Raw genomic sequence first — 18,002 nt, 5'->3', positions numbered from 1 at the left:
GTTAGAGAGAAAAGAAAACACTTAAAGGTGAAAACATAGGGTTGGGGAAATGATACTAACAGATTTTTCTAAAAACTAAAGTCGTCCTTAAAAGGACAATTTAGGTTGCAAAGGCACCGCGGAATAAGAATGTCTTTAGCATTTCCTTACATTTTATCAGTGATGTATTATCCCGCAAGTAGTTAGGAATACTGTTCCAAAGAAAAGGAGCACTTACAGTAAAGATCGTGTCCCTCATTGTGTGCGCTAAACACTAACGCGTCCATTATCGTCTATGGACGCATTAGCGTGTGCTAATATTTAGCACGCGCTAAAACGAACACCGCGCCTTAGTAAAAGGACTCTTTAATAGTACAATTCCAAAAATGATTGCAAGTCGTCCATCGAGCCCCCATCTAGACAGTAACATAACATAGTAGATGACAGCAGATAAAGACCCTCCATCCAGTCTGCCCAACCTGAATCAATTTAAACCCCAAAAAAATTAATCTAGTACACATTTCTAAATAATACAGGCTTATTTAATATATTACTATAACAGCAGTACCAAACCAAAGACCCTTCTTGGTATCCATTACAACAGTGTTTGACAAGTCAGTCCTGAAGTTCCCCCTTGCAAATCAGGTTTTCAGGATATCCAAAATGAATATGCAGGAGATTGTTTTGCATATACTGTCTCCATTGTATGCAAATCTCTTTCATGCATATTCGCTGTGAAAACATGACTGGAAAGGGATTACTCTAGGACCGACTTGGGAAACACTGCATTAAGGGCTCCTTTTACGAAAGCGCGTTAGGGCCTTAATGCGCGGAATAGCACGCGCTAAATTGCCCCGCGCACTAGCCGCTACCGCCTACTTTTGAGCAGGCGACAGATTTTCAGCTAACACGCGCTATAGCGCGCGCTAAACTGGCGCGTGCACTAAAACGCTTAATGCACCTTCGTAAAAGGAGCCCTAAGAGTTCAATGGGTTAATGCTAGTAGATCATGGATTCTTTTTATGAAAGGACCAATCAATTGTCTTCCATATGCTCTCATCTTACAATAAATTATCTTTCCCCTCATTAAAAGGCGTTATCTATATTGGAAAATTAGGGAAATCTCTTTACTTTAAAATTACTGAGCTTTGGAATAATTTTCCTGTCCAGCTGCATAATTTGGACTCTTTCCAATTATTTTGAAAACATCTGACAACTTGTCTATTTTCAAAAATGTAAATTTCGCTGCTCTCTATATAATCACTAATTCTTATTATATTTTCCTTTCTTCAAATTTTTTGTAAACTGTGCCAAGCTCTATCTTTATAGAGAAGATGAGGTATATAAGCTTAAAGTTTAGTTTAGTTATTTATACAAACTTTTTAAAGCCCCGGCACACTAAACTCAGGGCCGCAGATGGAAGTCATCCAGAAATACGTGGACGTTGACATGATGATGTCACACTCGTGTGATGTTACCATGTCGATGGCCGCACATGCATGGAAGCCCTCTAGACAGGGATCTGAGCCTGCAATTACTATACCAGTGGGGGAGGAAAGGTGTGGAGAGGAGGAGGGTTGCCAGCGCTAGCTGACTGCCTACAGGACATGCTCCTTGCTGCCAGAGGCACGTCCTGTAAGCAGTTCTTGCTGGAGTCTTGCGGCATACCGAGAATCTTGCCTTGGCAGACAGTTTGCGATACACTGAATTATACCAAGAGAAACACATGTTAGTAGATAGTGATCATAACACACAATGCTATAAATATGGACTTGAAGGGATTAGCCCTTTGTATATAGTCATTCTCTTCTTACCTCTGAGATTGTTTTATGGAGTAGAGAATTCTGATTCTTTAGTCTGTGGGCTTCATCCACCACCAGGACACACCAATTACGACTATAAATATAAATGGTTTAAGCATCTGTTTAATTTTTTAGTCTTTTTTTTTCCACATTACATGAACTAGTAATTGTGGTTGAACTGTTTTTTCCATCAAAATTAAACAACTGTACAAAGACACAGTAGAGATAGAAGTAAAAGCAATATTGGAATTTAAGAGTGCCTCTGACAAGCACAGAAGATTAGGGAAGAAAGGTGCATAAACTCAGATCAAGCATGGTTAGGATTCTGAAAACAGAATGAATGGACCTGGCAGTTATCTGTCGTAAGTGTTCTCTGTTTTATATCTATATATATCTCTATCTATCTATCTATCTATATATATATATACACACACACACATTAAATACATACATAAATTTAGTTCATGCCTTTTCATTCATATCTTACAATCAATCAATATTCAGCTTTGCAGTCAGTGATTTACTGGTTTTTATCAAATACCAAACACAGTGGCTATAAAATAATCTGGATATTCAATGCTAGATCCATCTAATGACCAATACTGATTATCTGGATTCAGCAATGACCAGTACTGCTATCCAAACATTGCTGATATCTGGCTAGCAAATGCCCACTCCCTCCTGCCGCTGCCATCAAGCCCCACCCCACCCCTCAGCAACGGGAGAGATGCCCACTCCCTCCCCCGCCAAGCAACCCCCCGATACCCCTCCCAAATGGGTCAAACAGAGCATTAGGATGCACTGGGGAGGGGACATCGAAGAAGCAGGGTAAATTTGGAAGACACCTTCGACAGCGTGAACAGAAATAGATATTTTAATATAGTAATATGTGGAGGTTTGTATATTATGGTGGAATAGTCAGTGGGGTTTTTTTTAATTGAGTCTTGGATGGTGAGGAGGGTGGAACCTGTTTGACGTCCTTTTTAAATATTAAGCATCTTTTCTTTCTTCACAGCCATTTGAAAAGCCTCAAGGATGGTAGAATGCAAAGAAATTTCCCCAGTTGCAGCAGTTGCAAAATAGGGATTTCCTGATGGAATGAAATGGAATAGAAGTGATTGTGGCAACTTTGAGAAAAATAAGTGCAATAGATATATTTCATTAATTAATACAATATTTTGTTGGAGATATATGATCACAGTTTTCTGCACTTGCTCTGTATCCACCATTAAGGAGAGAGCCCGAGTTACTGGACACTTTTGTATATTTTGTGGGCTTTTGTACTGTGGAGGTTTTTTGTCCTGATGATCTAACTAAACTAAACTAAATCTTGGACTTATATACCGAATCATCCCTGAGAAACAAGTTAACAGTAGTTGTAGTTAATAGAGAGAATTGACTTCAGGGAAACTTATCTGCTAGAAAACGCTGAAACAGAGTAGTTTTCAGGATTTTTTGAAAAACTTGAAAGGATAGACAGGATCTTATTTGAGAAGGTAGGTCATTCTAAATTGCTGTTAATAAATAGGGAAAGGAATGAACAATTTTACTGATAGATCTGGCACCTTTTACATTGGGAAAAGTAGATTTAAATACATGGATAGTTCTGCAACTTGAGGATCTTGAAGAATTTAAAGCTAAAGGGACTAACAAATCAAAGATACCATGTAAGATTTTAAAAACTATACAGGCACATTTAAACTGAACTCTCAATCGAAAAGGAAGCCAATATAAATGCCTTAAAAAAGATGGCATACTTTGTTTTTATAAAGATCAATCTTGTGGCGGTATTTTGAATTAACTGGAGTCTTTTTTCATTTCCTTTGCTCAAACCCACATAAATGGAGTTACAATAGTCCAGTTGTGCCAAAATGATGGATTGGATCAAAATTGCAAAATGATGTTGATAAAACAGGTGACGGATGCTTTTCAGTGTACGTAAACTGAAGAAACATTTCTTAATCAGATGGTTTACTTGACAATGGAAAGAAAGGGAGGAGTCTAAAAAGATTCCCAACGCTCTAGAACAGAGATGCCCACACTTTTAGCTTACGAGCTACTTTTAAAATGACCAAGTCAAAATGATCTACCAACAATAAAATTTTTAAAAAACAAAGCACACTGTACGCAGAGAAAATGTTGATTATCATTTATATTCAGGGGTTTTTCACAGAAGTCAAGGCAGGTGACTTTAAAATAGGCAATGGCACCTCAGTAACAACTATACAAAAATAGACAAATATACCCCTTTCCCTTTTACTAAACCGCGATAGCGCAGGGAGCTGTGCTGAATGCCCCACGCTGCTCCCTGTGCTAAAAACTGCTATCGCAGTTTAGTAAAAGGGGGCCATAGTTCAAAATATAGATTGCAGATATAAATTCAGACACATTTTGATCACTAAATTTAAAATAAAATCATTTTCCAACCTTTGCTGTCTGGTGATGTCATGAGTCTCCGATTGCACTTCCTTCTTCAGTCTGTAAATTCAATATTTCTTTCTTTCTGCCTCCTGCATGCTTCCTCTCCTCCAGACCTCATTCCATTCCCCAACCAACATCTCTCTCTGTCCCTCCATGAGTCCAACTTTTTCTTCCTTTCTCCCTGACCCCTCCCCTTTCTTTCCTTCTCTCCCTGCCCCCTCCCCTTTCTTTCTTTTATTTTTATTTTAACAAGATTTATTGAATTTTCACAAATAGCAAATACAGCACAAAACAATACAACCAATACACCAGATAATCAAATCCCCATCCTAAAACATAAACAGTCATACTGGTACTCTTCAATATAAGGCAGTACTATCCAACCCCAAATTTCCCCCATCCCTCTCTTTCTTTCTTTCTCTCTCCCTCCTTGCCTCCCTTTCGTTCTTTCTGTCTGTCTTTCTCTCTCCATGACCCCCAAATCACCGCTGCCGATTTCTCCTTGCTTCCTCGATGCCAGGCCAGGCGCTTACAAGCACTGGGCCCACAGCCTTCCCCCAACGGCAATTCTGACATCAGAGAGGAAGTTCCGGGCCAGTCAGGCAGCGATTGACTCGCGTTGCCTTTGCGATCTACTGGTCGATCACGATCAACCTTTTTGGCACCCCTGCTCTAGAAGAAGACTCAATTGGCGAAACATCACTGGATTTAAGGTTAATTGGACTAGGAAGGTTTGCAATTTCTGGACCAAACCAAAGTAATTTTTATTGTGTTTAATTTCGTTTCAACCAGAGATGACCATGACTGTAATCTGGATAAGCAAGAATTTATGTTGGCTGTAAGATTATTCAAATTAGGATCGACTTCAAGCAAAATAAAAATATCATCCGCATAAGTCAATAGCGATTCGATAGGATTTAGCTTATAAAATTTTAACGTAGTCATGTAGATATTAAAGAGAATAGGAGATAGCGGGGAACACTGCAATCCGGTCACCATGCAGAAGATGTTGTGTCCCTAAAGTTCACTATATAGGACCGCAATGAAAGCAATCCTTTGAACCAGGTCAGAACTTTATCCCATATCTGAAAGCAGTTTAACTAGAACATGATGGTTTACTATCTCAAAGGCTACTAAAAGATCAAATGGTAATAGTATGGCATAGAGATTCTGGGATAATAGGCTTTGAATCTTAGAAATCAGTGATAATAATAATGTTTCTGTGCTAAAATTAGAACGGAATCCTTGTTGAAAGGGCAACAAAATGGAAAATTTATCTAAATAACTTGAAAGTTGTTTGGAAATGATTGACTCAATCAGCTTAATTGCTACAGAAATGCTGGAAATAGGACAATAATTTGTCAGAGCAGCAGGATTTATATAAATGGCACATTGATGCAGAAAAAAAAGCCATTATCTAAAAAATGGTTTATCATAATGATTAACCAGGAGACAGCTTGATTGGAGATTTCTCGGAAGATGTAAGAAGGAAATGGTTCCAAGGAACATTTGCTTTGTCCTAGTCTGTTGCATAATGTTCTGACTTGAAATTCAATGGCAGGTACAAATTCTCTCCAGTATCTTTCTACTGGGATATCAGTTGTTATTTCCAAATTAAGGGCTCCTTTTACAAAGGTGCGCTAGCGTTTTTAGTGCACGCACATGATTAGCGCGTGCTGACAAACTACCGCCTGCTTAAAAGGAGGCGGTAGTGGCTAGTGTGCGCTAAAACCGCTAGCGCACCTTTGTAAAAGGAGCCCTAAATTATATGTCCTTCTGATCTACGTTAAGGAAAGGGGCTCTTATAGTTTTAATCTTATCATCCAAAAACTTTATAAGTTCAGCAGCATTTAGTGCCCTATTCACATGACTATCCTTATTAGCAGTAGTAAGAGATCTTCAAAGTTTAAATAAAGATTTACTCTGGTCTTTAGAACTATCAATTCTATATTCGTAATTTGATTTTTGAGCTTTATTTAATTCTGATTTATAAGCTGCAAATTTTATCCTCCAATTCAATTTATCCACCTCTGTTTTACTTTTTTTCCACTTTCGTTCTAGTTTCCTACAGCCATGCTTAAGCTCACGATGGCCTACAGTATACCAAGGGTCCTTCCGATCATAGTAGACTGATTTGGAAATTAAAGGAGACATAGTCAAACATTTTTGTAAATTCCTCCATCCACAAATTCAATATACCATCCGTTTCATACTCTGTTGGGCAGTCGGGGGAGAGCTGATAATAAATGGAGCCCAAACTCATCAACATTAACCTTTTTTCTAAGGTTTAGAAACCTTCCTTTTGGGATTTTATGTATTTTGGACATGCAAATAAAGACCAGGTGGACTCTTTGGTCAGAAAGGGGTTTTTTACTTTCTGGAAGCTTTGGTCCATTAGAGCATATTTTGATGCTTCATCATTCAGAATTATGGTACAATCCCTTATACTAAGCCAACTTGACTATTGCAATATTGCCTATTACCCAGAAGAACTTGACTTTTGCAATATCGCCAATTACCCGGAAGAACTTGCAGCGATTACAACTGGTGCAAAATGTGGTGGTCACGCTGATTTTTAAGCTGAAGAAGTTTGATCATGTAACTCCTTCCTACCGACTCCTTCATTGGCTGCCGATGGAGGCACGTGTGAAGTTTAAGTTTGGATGTTTCTGCTTTAAGGTACTTTTCGGCCTAGCCCCCAGATATATAACAGACCTTTTCTCTTTCTCAACCAATCAACATATGAGAAGCTCAAACTTGAATTTTGTTTCCCCATCGGTCAGAGGATGAAAATTTAAAAGACATCTTCAACATCTCTTCTTATATCAGGCAGCATTATGGGGTAAAGATCTGAAACAATTACTCATGCTTGCGAATACTTATGGGGAATTTAGGAAACACCTAAAAATATATCTGTTCCTAAAGTACGTAGGCAGCTGCACTGCACAATCTCTCCCCACAATAACTGACCGCTAAACTTTAACTCTGTTAGTATTACTCAATCTGTAACATTTTTTAATCATTGTAAACTGCATAGAACTTCACGGTCCTGCGGTATATAAACTGTTATTATTATTATTAAATAGGTAGGCTAAAATTCCCTAAGAGCTGGTCTGACTAGGGAACCCTCTGCCAATCACAATCAGAAATTTGAAATTGTTGGTTATTAGAGTCTAAATAACTAATGAGGTCCAAAATATGACTTCTCTCATGTGTGTAATTAGGGAGAGGGAAATTCATTTCCAAAGATGACATAAATGATTTGAAGTTGGCAACATCTGTATTTCTGTCATCATCTAAAAGCAAATTAATATCTCCTATTACTACCAATCTTGGGAATTTTAGTTTAAGACTCACTATATGCTCAGTAAGAAAAGTAGTGTTTTTATGCCAAGGAACTAGAGGACGGTAAAAGAGCAAAATGCTGAGAGGGCTACTTTCTAACTCATCTCTCAGTGAAACGACCATATATTCGATGTTGATATACTTACTTATAGCACTCTATAAGGTTCTATGACACAAGATCAACTTCTTTGAAAGAGTAAAAGAGTGCATCACTGTATGTCATGGATTTCTGTTTCCAATATTCTGCAACTATATTGAGTACACTTTCAGAGGTTCTGACCTTTTTTGATTTAGGGGACATCAGGTTAAAAATTGGTACAGCAAAATCAAACAACTCTATAATAATGCACTGGTACAAAAAAACATAAAGAAAGCTTTAAAAGAAATTTGATTAAAGGATTTCTAATGAGAAAGGGAAGTTGACTCAAGATGCCAAAACAAAAACAGGAAATTTCTAACACTTTATAACAACACTCAAATAGCCCCCCTTTTATCAAGCTGCACTAAAGTTTTTAGGGTGGGCCAGCGAGGTAAATGCCCTGACGCTCCTAGGCTCTTTCCTAAGGAAGTTCCTGATTGGCTTAGATGCCTCAGGCCCCTCCCAAGGGAGGAGCATGAGGCATCTGAGCCAATCAGGGCCTTAGGCCCCTCCCCGTGCATCACATGATGCACCCAGATGGATGGCGTCAGGGCCGGGCATCAGAGCAGGAGATTGTGTGGTTCCTCCTGCTCCCAATTAATAAGGTATGAGCTAGGGAAGGACAGGGGGCATTGCAGGGGGGGGGAGTTTGGGGGCACTGCGGTGGTTTGGTGTACGGAAAGTTTGGCACGGGGGCTGTTGGCTGGAGGGAGTCGGCATCCTTCCTGCCATTTTAGTGCGCGTGAGGGGGTGTTTGGCATGGGGTCTGCTGGCAGGAGGCAGTCGGCCTCCCTTCTGCTATTTTGGAGTGCGTGGGGGAGTGTTCGGCATGGGGGGGCTTTGTCAAGGGGGCTTTTTTCTTTTTTATAGGCCTGATATTTTGTGTGTGTAATGCATGCAAAATATCAGTGCCATTAAAAAAAACTGAAAAAAAAAACAACAGGCAGACCTGTCGGTAACACAGTTACCGAGAGGTCTGCAGCAGTCGGGTTTTAGGATAGTAAAACCCGATTCAAAATAGCCAAGCAATTGTTAGTGAATCAATCGCTTGGCTATTTTGCATGGGGTTTTACTAATTTGCATGGGAGGATCGGAACGGTGCATGATCGGGCAGCAGTTTAGTGAATCGGGTCGGGGAACGATCGCAAAGCCAGTAAAACTAGTTTTGCGATCGTCGGTACAGGATCGCAAGGTTTAGTGAATCTAGGTCAAAGTCCTTAAACCTCTGTCCTTCCTGGACATGTTTAATCAGTTTTGACCAAACACAGGGGTCCTTTTTACTAAGCTGCACCAAAAGGTGGCCTGCAAGCAGAGGTCAATTTTAGCATGGCTGTAAAATGGTCGCATTTCCAATATATCCTATTAATGGCCACGCGGCAGTAAGGGTTAATATGTTAGCCATGCGCTAATTGGTTAGCATGTGGCAATGTAGATGTGCTGATTAGCACAAGGCACACCTACTCTCTGCCTCCAAACATGCCCCTGCAATAAAAAATAAAACCTATTTTTCAGTGCATGGATAGCGCACACCGATTCAGCACACCCCATGATAGTAAAATTTAACTTACAGTAGGCATGCATTAGTGCTTACCGCAGCTTAGTAAAAAGGCCCCATAGTACAGTATCGATGCAAAAGGACTGTTAGCAAGCAATCATTGCAGGTTTTGATTTGCTACTATTAGATACAGTTTGTGAGGCTTAAAAAGAAAGGCTTGGTTTAGAGTTTGGGCGCGAAGAAGGTGCACTCTTAAGATGACATTTCCAACTTACATATTCCTTAGCCAACCAGCGTCTTTTAAGCAAATCTGAAAATAAGACAGAAATAGGATAAGTAATTACAATAGAAAATATGAGTTATTAAGCACTCTTGCAACTCCCTAGAACAGTGGTCCTAAACCTCTGCAACTGAGCTGCAGCTAGTCAGGTTTTCAGAATGTCCAGAATGAATATGCATAAAATACATCTGCACTCATTGGCACCATTGTATGTTATGTAATGCATATGTATACTGAGTATCCTGAAAACCTGGCTCATGGTACCTCAAAAAAAAAAGTAGGCAACTGATCTGCAAGAGCCAACCTAGAAGTAAAGGAACAGACCAGAATAGAAAATAGTCCAAAGAACTTTTATTGTCATGATACTTACTTAAACATGTGCCTGACATGGCCACATTTCACCTTACCCATGGTTGCGTCAAGGCAATGGTGCCAAATCGGCATTAAATCAAGACACCATCAGTCTGATTAGAGCAAACTCACTCTCTCTCCTAGATCTTACTGCTATTTATTATTTCTGTAGCACTGTACATTAAATATGTAAGAGATGGACCCTGCTCAAAAAAGCTTACAATTTAAGACAGACACACAGGACAAAAGGTGACTCTACTGCTCAGGTAGGGATTTACAAGGGGACTAATGAGGCAAATAAGGTAGGGGACTATAGAGGGAATGAGACAGATATTGGTGCTTTACAAGTTGGTAGGGTTAGGACTTAAACACAGCTTCAGAAAATGGGCCTTCAACCTGGATTTGAATACTATCAGAAAGGAAGCCCAATGCACCAAGTCAGGCAGGTTGTTTCAGACATACAGTGCAACAAAGTAGAAGGGACGGAGTCAGGAGTTGTCAGTAGAGAAGGATACCGACAAGAGAGACTTACTCGAAGAATGGAGTTTTTGGGGCAGAGTGCAGGGGGAGAGAAGAGAGGAGAGATACTGAGGAGCTGCAAAGTGAATACACTTGAAGGTCAGTAAAAGGAGTTTGAATGGACAGAAAGCAGTGAAGCGACTTGAGGAGAAGGATAACATGAGCATAACGACTCTGGCAGAATATGAGGTGCGCAGCAGACTTCTGAACAAATCGAAGAGGAGAGAGATAGCTTAGTGCATTCGTTCTCAAACCTGTCCTGGGGGACCCCCAGCCAGTCCCTAATGAATATGCATGAGAGAGATTTGCATATAATAGAGGTGGGAGGCATGCAAATCTGGCAGGTTTGAGAACCACTGTTTAAGCGGAAGACCTGCGAGAAACATGTTGCAGTAATCCAGGCGACAGGTGACAGAAGCAAGGATGAGGGTCTTAGCAGCGTGCTCAGAAAGGAAAGGCTGGATTATAGCGATGTTGTAGAGAAAGAATTGACAAGTTTTGGTGGTCTGCTGGATATGCATAGAGAAGGAAAGAGATGCTGCGAGTCAACGAGACAGGAGGATGAGTATTATTCACTGAAACAGAGAATGGAGGAAGGGGAGAGGTGGGTTTAGAAAGAAAAATAAGGAGTTCAGTCTTTCCATGTTTAATTTTAGGTGGTGGCGAGAAATTCAGGTGACAATGTCAGACAAGCAGGCTGCCTGGGTTCCTGTAGAAATTTCAGGTGTAGAGAAGTAGATTTGCGTGTCATCCACATTGAGGTGGTAATGGAAGCCATGAAAGGAGATTAGAGCACCAAAGGAAGAAGTATAGATGGAGAAGAGAATAGGTCCTAGGACAGAGCCCTGTCCATATCCACCAGGAAATGGTGACCTTGGAGGCTTGTGGATGGTTTATTGGCCTTCAGTAGGGTGGTAATGACCACTTCTGAATATCTTTTTTGGGGTAATGCTGTGTGCTCTAGAGCCATCTGGGCTAATCAAGGCCTTAGGCCCCTCCCAGGAATGCACCAGGAAGGCAGAAGGTCCGCCATTTTGAAGAGGCGGGCCTGCCGACATGAGGGAATGAATATCCCTCCTTCTGGTCTTCTAAAAAAAGGTAAAGAGGGGAAGATCGGAGGGGGTTGGGGGGATGGCCAATTAGACCACCAGAGTTTCATCTGGTGTGGTGGAGGGTTTCGGAGGGGTTGCTGTCGGGAGGGGGTCCAGCATGGGGGGGAGGGCCCTGATGCTGCAGCAGGAGGGAGTGGGCATCCCTCCTGCTGATCTTTTGCTTCGGGTTCGGGATGGAAGCATCAGCGGGAGGGAGGCAATGGCAGGGTGGGCCACTAGCCTACCAGGCTTGGTTTGGGGATCATGGGGTGGGAAAGAGACTAGGGGCCATTCATGGTGGTGGGTCTGAGCTGCTTTATTTTCCTCTCAGTGCCTGAGTCAATAAATATCAACCCAGATTCCTCATAAATGGAGGGGCATTCTTTTTTAAGAATCACCCAGAGAGCTCATTTAAATATTAATAACCTTGTTATACTACCATTTTAATATTAATAATCTCATTGTACTACATTTGCATAGTACAATCGGAAGCTGCTAGAAAACATGGAAAAGACCATGGTAAGCCATTTTGATAATCGGGAGGTAAAATACATGCATTTAAGAATGAATTAGTGCCATCATTAAATGCACGGTGACTTTAGAGAATCTGGGCTTCAGTGGGGACTAATTGGCTCTTTTGAAAGTTTACAATCTAGCACAGACTCTGCAGTTTGCACAACTGCCGTCACTGCTCTTTCTCCCTCATCTTGAGAGGGGGCTCTGATAAGCTAGTCATCTAGATAAGGATGAACCAGCCAGCCCGCCCTGTGGAGATGAGCTGCTACCACCACCATCAACCTGGTGAACCATCCAGGGTGTCACTGAGAATTGATGGTGATTCTTCAACACATGAAATCTCAGGAAATTTAGAATGTGGAGATGAGTCTCTGTCAAATCCAGGACAACCAGAAGCTCTCCCGGCTAGACCACTGCAATGACAGATCTCACAGTCTCCATCCTGAAATGCAAAACCCTCAGGGCTGCATTGACATGTTTGAAATCCAGAACGAGCCTCCAGTCGTTGAAATCTTTCTTGGGCACTACAAAGTATTATCAAGATTTGCCCAAGCTTTCTTCCGGAACTTGTTCTGTGGCTTGAATATCCAGCAATCTATTGAACACTGCCCGAACTTGGACCACTTGGTCCTGTCAGCCCGCCAGAGAATCCACGAACCAGTTGGTCAGAAGGAATGCAAACTATTTTGTAACCTTCTTTGACAATATTTCAAACCCAGTCATTATGCTTTCCCATGCCTCCAAAAAGTGAGAGAGCTGACCCCCAATTTTCTGAAGAGTGGCCGGAAACCTGGCATGATTGTGTCTTCTTTGCTGCCGTTTTGGCCCAGGAACCTGTATTTTGGATTTTCTGGCTTCCAGAAAAACTCTGTCCTGAACCCTGATAGGTTCTCTGAAGCGAGCCTCCTGTGGTGTACTAGCAAAAATGTCAGAACTCCCAATAGGAGCTACAGTTTTGGCTTCTAGTTGCTCAAGGTCTGCTGTCCAGTAAGGACTTGGGATGATGATCATGCACACTGGCCATAAGATCATCCAGGCCTTTGCCAAAAAGCATCTGTCCCTTTAAGGGGAGCCTGCTAAGCCTAGCCTTGGAGGATGAATCGCCCACACATTGTCTGATCCACAGCATGCGTCGGGCGGAAATGGAGTACTCAAGAGTCTCTCGCTATGACTCTAATTACATCATAAAATGCATCAGCCAGATAGTCCACCTCTGCCAGCATGAGTTGAGGTAATGGCTCAGCCACTGTCATGTCCAGGGTTCACAGCTGTGAATGGCAGGTGCGTGCTACGAAAGAAGCAGCTGACGCTGCCTTAACTCCTAGGACCAGAGTCTCAAACTGCCTCCTGAGGACCATATCCACTCTGTGGTTCAGTGTATCCTTCAGCACGAGTCCTCCTTCAATGGGTAAGGACATGCGTTTAGTCACCTGCGCCACCATGGAGTCTACCTTTAGCAGCAATGGAAAAACCACCTCAGTCAAATTGAATTCAATGGCTGAGGAAAAAGGAAAGGCCTCGACAAGCAAAGCTTGTGAAGGGAGAACAGTTAGGAAAAAAATAACTTCAACTGTTAGTTTTAGGGGTTTTTTTAAACACAAATAAAACACGTATATAATACGAGTATAAAAAATATTACCGTAAGAAAAAATACACATGAGCAGGAAGGAAAAGGCAACAAACTTATGTACTTTTATTGTCTTAAACTTCAATGCCAGCAATGCCCTCATGCACAATTAAGGAGAAGGTTCTCATAAAGCTGCCTTCCTACAATTAGAACACAAAGCATGCATTAAACTGAGTCCAATATGATAATTTCATAGATAAACTTTATACTCAAGAACACAGAAATATACTTGTCTAAATCAGTCATGCATGAGAGGCTTAGTGGACCCACTAGCACAGAGCTTCCCAAATCTGGTCTAGGGATCTCACAGTCTAAATGATACTTTTGAATAAATTGTGTTTTTATGTCTGCAAATTTTTCTCTTCTATAGGCATTGAGAACAGCCTGAAAATCAGACTGGCTGTGGGGTTTGGAGGTCAAATTAGGGAAAATCTGTTTAGCAGCAAGTACAGTACATACAGCAACAGACATTATATCATTGGCCCAGTATTATGAATGGAACAGACCATTAGCTCTACTACCTCATATGTAGTCAGAAGGACATGGAAGACAGCCTTGTTCTTCATGTCTTGTTGTAAGCTTGCTCTTTTTAGTTTGTCTCCGATGTACACCATGACAGAAAGACCTGGAGAAAACCTGGCAAAAACAAGACTGCATTAAAACAGCAAAACAGAGTGAGGGTAATTTTATAATGGTTGCCTAGGGCAATCAGGTTCCTATTTTTAGTCCATTTTATAGACATATAAGAGCTCTTTTACTAATGGGTGCCAAGCCCTTAATATGCACTTGGTGCACAAAAACATAATACTGTTATTGCAGGCTATGAATTTTCTAAAAATATTTTTGGGAGAGGGTGTGATATGGGCAGGAAATGGGCATGTTTGTGTTAACCAGTTAGCATTAATCCTGTGTTAAGCTGCGTCACCTGCAAATTTTAGCATGTTTTTAGTGTAAAGGTTCCATAGGTATCTATGTGTTTTTAACCCTAGTACTTTTTAAACCATAGTAACACAGTAACATAGTAGATGACGGCAGATACGGACCGAATAATCCATCCAGTCTGATTCAATTTAAATTTTTTTAATTTTTTCTTCTTAGCTATTTCTGGGCAAAAAATCCAAAGCTCTACCCAGCACTGTGCTTGGGTTCCAACTGCCGAAATCTCCGTCAAAACCTACTCCAGCCCATCTACACCCTCCCAGCCATTGAAGCCCTCTCCAACCCATCCTCCCCCAAATGGCCATATACAGACACATAGACCATGCAAGTCTGCCCAGTACTGGCCTTAGTTCAATATTTAATATTATTTTCTGATTCTAGATCCTCTGTGTTCATCCCACGCTTCTTTGAACTCAGTCACAGTTTTCCTCTCCACCACCTCTCTCAGGAGTGCATTCCAGGCATCCACCACCCTCTCTGTAAAGTAGAATTTCCTAACATTGCTCTTGAATCTACCACCCCTCAACCTCAAATTATGTCCTCTGGTTTTACCATTTTCCTTTCTCTGGAAAAGATTTTGTTCTACGTTAATACCCTTCAAGTATTTGAACGTCTGAATCATATCTCCCCTGTCCCTCCTTTCCTCTAGGGTATACATATTCAGGGCTTCCTGTCTCTCCTCATACGTCTTCTGGCGGAAGCCTCCTATCATTTTCGTCGCCCTCTTCTGGACCGCTTCAAGTCTTCTTATGTCCTTCGCCAGATACTGTCTCCAAAACTGAACACAATACTCCAAGTGGGGCCTCACCAATGACCTATACAGGGGCATCAACACCTTCTTCCTTCTACTGGCTACACCTCTCTTTATACAGCCCATCATCCTTCTGGCAGCAGCCACCGCCTTGTCACACCAGGAAAAGTAAGGCTAGATTGAAGCTGTAGGTGTAAATCAGGATTCTGCCTCTGCTTCACCCAAGATCACACTTGCATGTGCATGTTGCAAAAGTATATGTTGCTTTGTCACAGTGCATACTTTGACATGCACAACCCCCTGAAAAAATTCAAAAAAGTTATTTTATGTGAGAAAAAAAAGTTTATAAAATTACTCCCAGCATGTCCAAGTCTTGTCCTTTTTTTTGTTTTATTTAAGCCTTGCTCATCAACATGCTTCAGTTCTAAAGATAACACATGATATGCTTTTACGTATTTACAACTTTCAAATGCTTGCTCCATACTCAATTACTTCCCATTACTGACAGATATATAGACAAGGGCATCCGAGTTGACCACTAGGTGTTACCATCCAGCAGTGCCCAAGGTTCTTGCTAGAGAATGACATGGGGACGGGTACCCAAGGTTAACAGTGGGGCGCGGACAGGGACAAAGCCAAACTTTGAACCCATGTCATTCTCCAAAAATTTGAGACTAGTATCAATATGCAAAAAACACATCTTAGACAATTGATAACTGAATTCAATGATAAATACTGCAAAAACTACTTTTGGATTTAAATGAACTACTGTGAAATGACACTTTTTGTGTCTTGTCTGCCTTTAATGTGGCAACAAGAGTCTTGTCTGCTGATCAGACTCCTACCATCTGCAACGTCCTTCCATCATATGCCCAGCAGCTCAAGCATCTTACTGTTACTGAAACAGATTGCAAGATTAGGTTCTGCTAACATTCAAAATTCAGAAAACTAATACCCCAATATTTTTACATCGATATTTAATACCTTATTCCCCAGCTAGATCTCTTAGATCAGCAGATCAGTATTTGCTGACCATTCCATCATTGAAAGTAATTGGCACTAGAAGAACTACAACCTTTTCTATTTTGGGATCTCAGATCTGGAACAAATTTCCAACCTTTTTACGCGCCAAAACCTCTTTAGAGAAATTTAAAAGTAATTTAAAAAGCTATCTTTATAAAGATGCATATGAATCTTAGATTAGATAATTTTTTCTCTTTTTATGATCCTCCTACTAACTCTTAGATTAAGCTTTATTTTAGACTAAGTTTCAAAAAAATCAATGTTTCTTTTGTTTTTTGTTTTTTTTACCCTTCCTAATGTTGTTCCTCCCTAAATGTATTTTCTTTTGTTTTTTTTATTTTAAACAAATGTAGTTTATCCTTGTATTCCTTATGTATTTTTAAACATCTATGGATTTGTTTGTATGTTTATTGTTCAAATGGTTTTATTTATTTCCCCGAATTTATTTTTTGTTATACGCATTGAATATTTGATATTGCGTTTAAATCAAAATCTTAATAAACTTGAAACTTGAAAGCCTAATTTACATATTTTTCAGCTCCTCTTCCTCTCACTCTGGGCTGTGCTAGATTTCCTCTGTCTGTATCAAAGCAGCGCGTCAGCCCGGAAAGGAAGTCTGCTTAAAGTGAACCCTACCCTCACAAACTCTCAAAAATGAGTTTTAAAGAGTTTCAAAGACCACCCCCTAAGCTCCCATAGGAAATAATGGAGGTGTACTCACAGTGTCTGAAGTGCCTGCCTGCCTGCCAACAATTTTCATTGCAGTTTAATGGAGGAAAATGATTTTCTGCCTCAGAATAGCTCCAAAATGATCAGATTTGAAGATCTTCGGACTGCTAGCTGGACAGACACCAACTGTAACCTCTGCCCCCACGGATCCTCTCCACGCGACCGGGGGTGGGAAACGCAGCCTGTGCCCTGAAATCCGAAGGATTTAACTGAGGATGCATACAGCCTGCTCTTAAACCCCTGACAAGCGAGCTTCCAGGGGAATGGACCCCAAGTCCAGCAAGGGTGGCACACAGTAGGTTGACTCCAGCAGGAAAAAGAAAAAAAACAGGACTTAAATTGCTTGTACGCGAATGCAAGGAGCCTAAGGACCAAAATGGGAGAACTGGAAGTCACGGCCAAAAAAGAGGACCTAGACATCATTGGAATCACGGAAACATGGTGGACTGAGGAAAACAAATGGGACGTAGTACTGCCAGGGTACAAACTCTATAGGAGAGACAGGACTCACAAGAAGGGTGGAGGAATAGCACTATATATAAAGGACACCATTCACTCGACCGGAATGGATACGGCAGCAAAGGCGGAAGGATTGGAATCATTATGGGTCAAATTACCAGGAAGAAATGGAGCTGATATAAAATTGGGACTGTACTATCGCCCACCTGGACAAACAGAAGCAAACGACAAAGAACTGGAAGCAGAATTGAGGCAGGAATACAAAAGCGGAAGTATGATGGTAATGGCAAATTTTAACTACCCCGGGATAGACTGGAGTATTGGAAACTCCAACTGTGCAAGGGAAGCAGAATTCCTAGAGGCTGTGAGGGACTGCTTCATGGAACAGCTTGTCAAGGAATCAACGCGAGGGGATGCCACTCTCGACCTAATCCTCAGCGGGCTAGGGGGGCCTGTAAAGAATGTGGAAGTAGTAGGACCACTAGGAAACAGCGATCACAACATGATCCGGTACAAATTAGAAGTAGGAACATCAA

The 18,002-nt window shown here is 41.1% G+C and overlaps 1 protein-coding gene across 5 annotated transcripts in view; it reads right to left on the bottom strand.

The window, feature by feature from the left end:
- Positions 1-18,002, bottom strand: part of CHD1L (chromodomain helicase DNA binding protein 1 like) — a 175,917-nt gene that overhangs the window by 115,462 nt on the left and 42,453 nt on the right. For all 5 annotated transcript variants that reach the window (XM_033940408.1, XM_033940411.1, XM_033940410.1 and 2 more), the window contains 3 exons: positions 14,087-14,201; positions 9,457-9,491; positions 1,794-1,875 (listed from right to left, as the gene is read on the bottom strand). In XM_033940408.1, coding sequence (XP_033796299.1) covers positions 1,794-1,875; positions 9,457-9,491; positions 14,087-14,201 — 232 coding nt within the window. The remainder of the gene's footprint in view (positions 1-1,793; positions 1,876-9,456; positions 9,492-14,086; positions 14,202-18,002) is intronic.

This window comes from Geotrypetes seraphini, chromosome 4 (assembly GCF_902459505.1).
Source record: "Geotrypetes seraphini chromosome 4, aGeoSer1.1, whole genome shotgun sequence".
NCBI lineage: Eukaryota > Metazoa > Chordata > Amphibia > Gymnophiona > Dermophiidae > Geotrypetes > Geotrypetes seraphini.
This window is presented reverse-complemented; position numbering and strand designations above follow the sequence as displayed.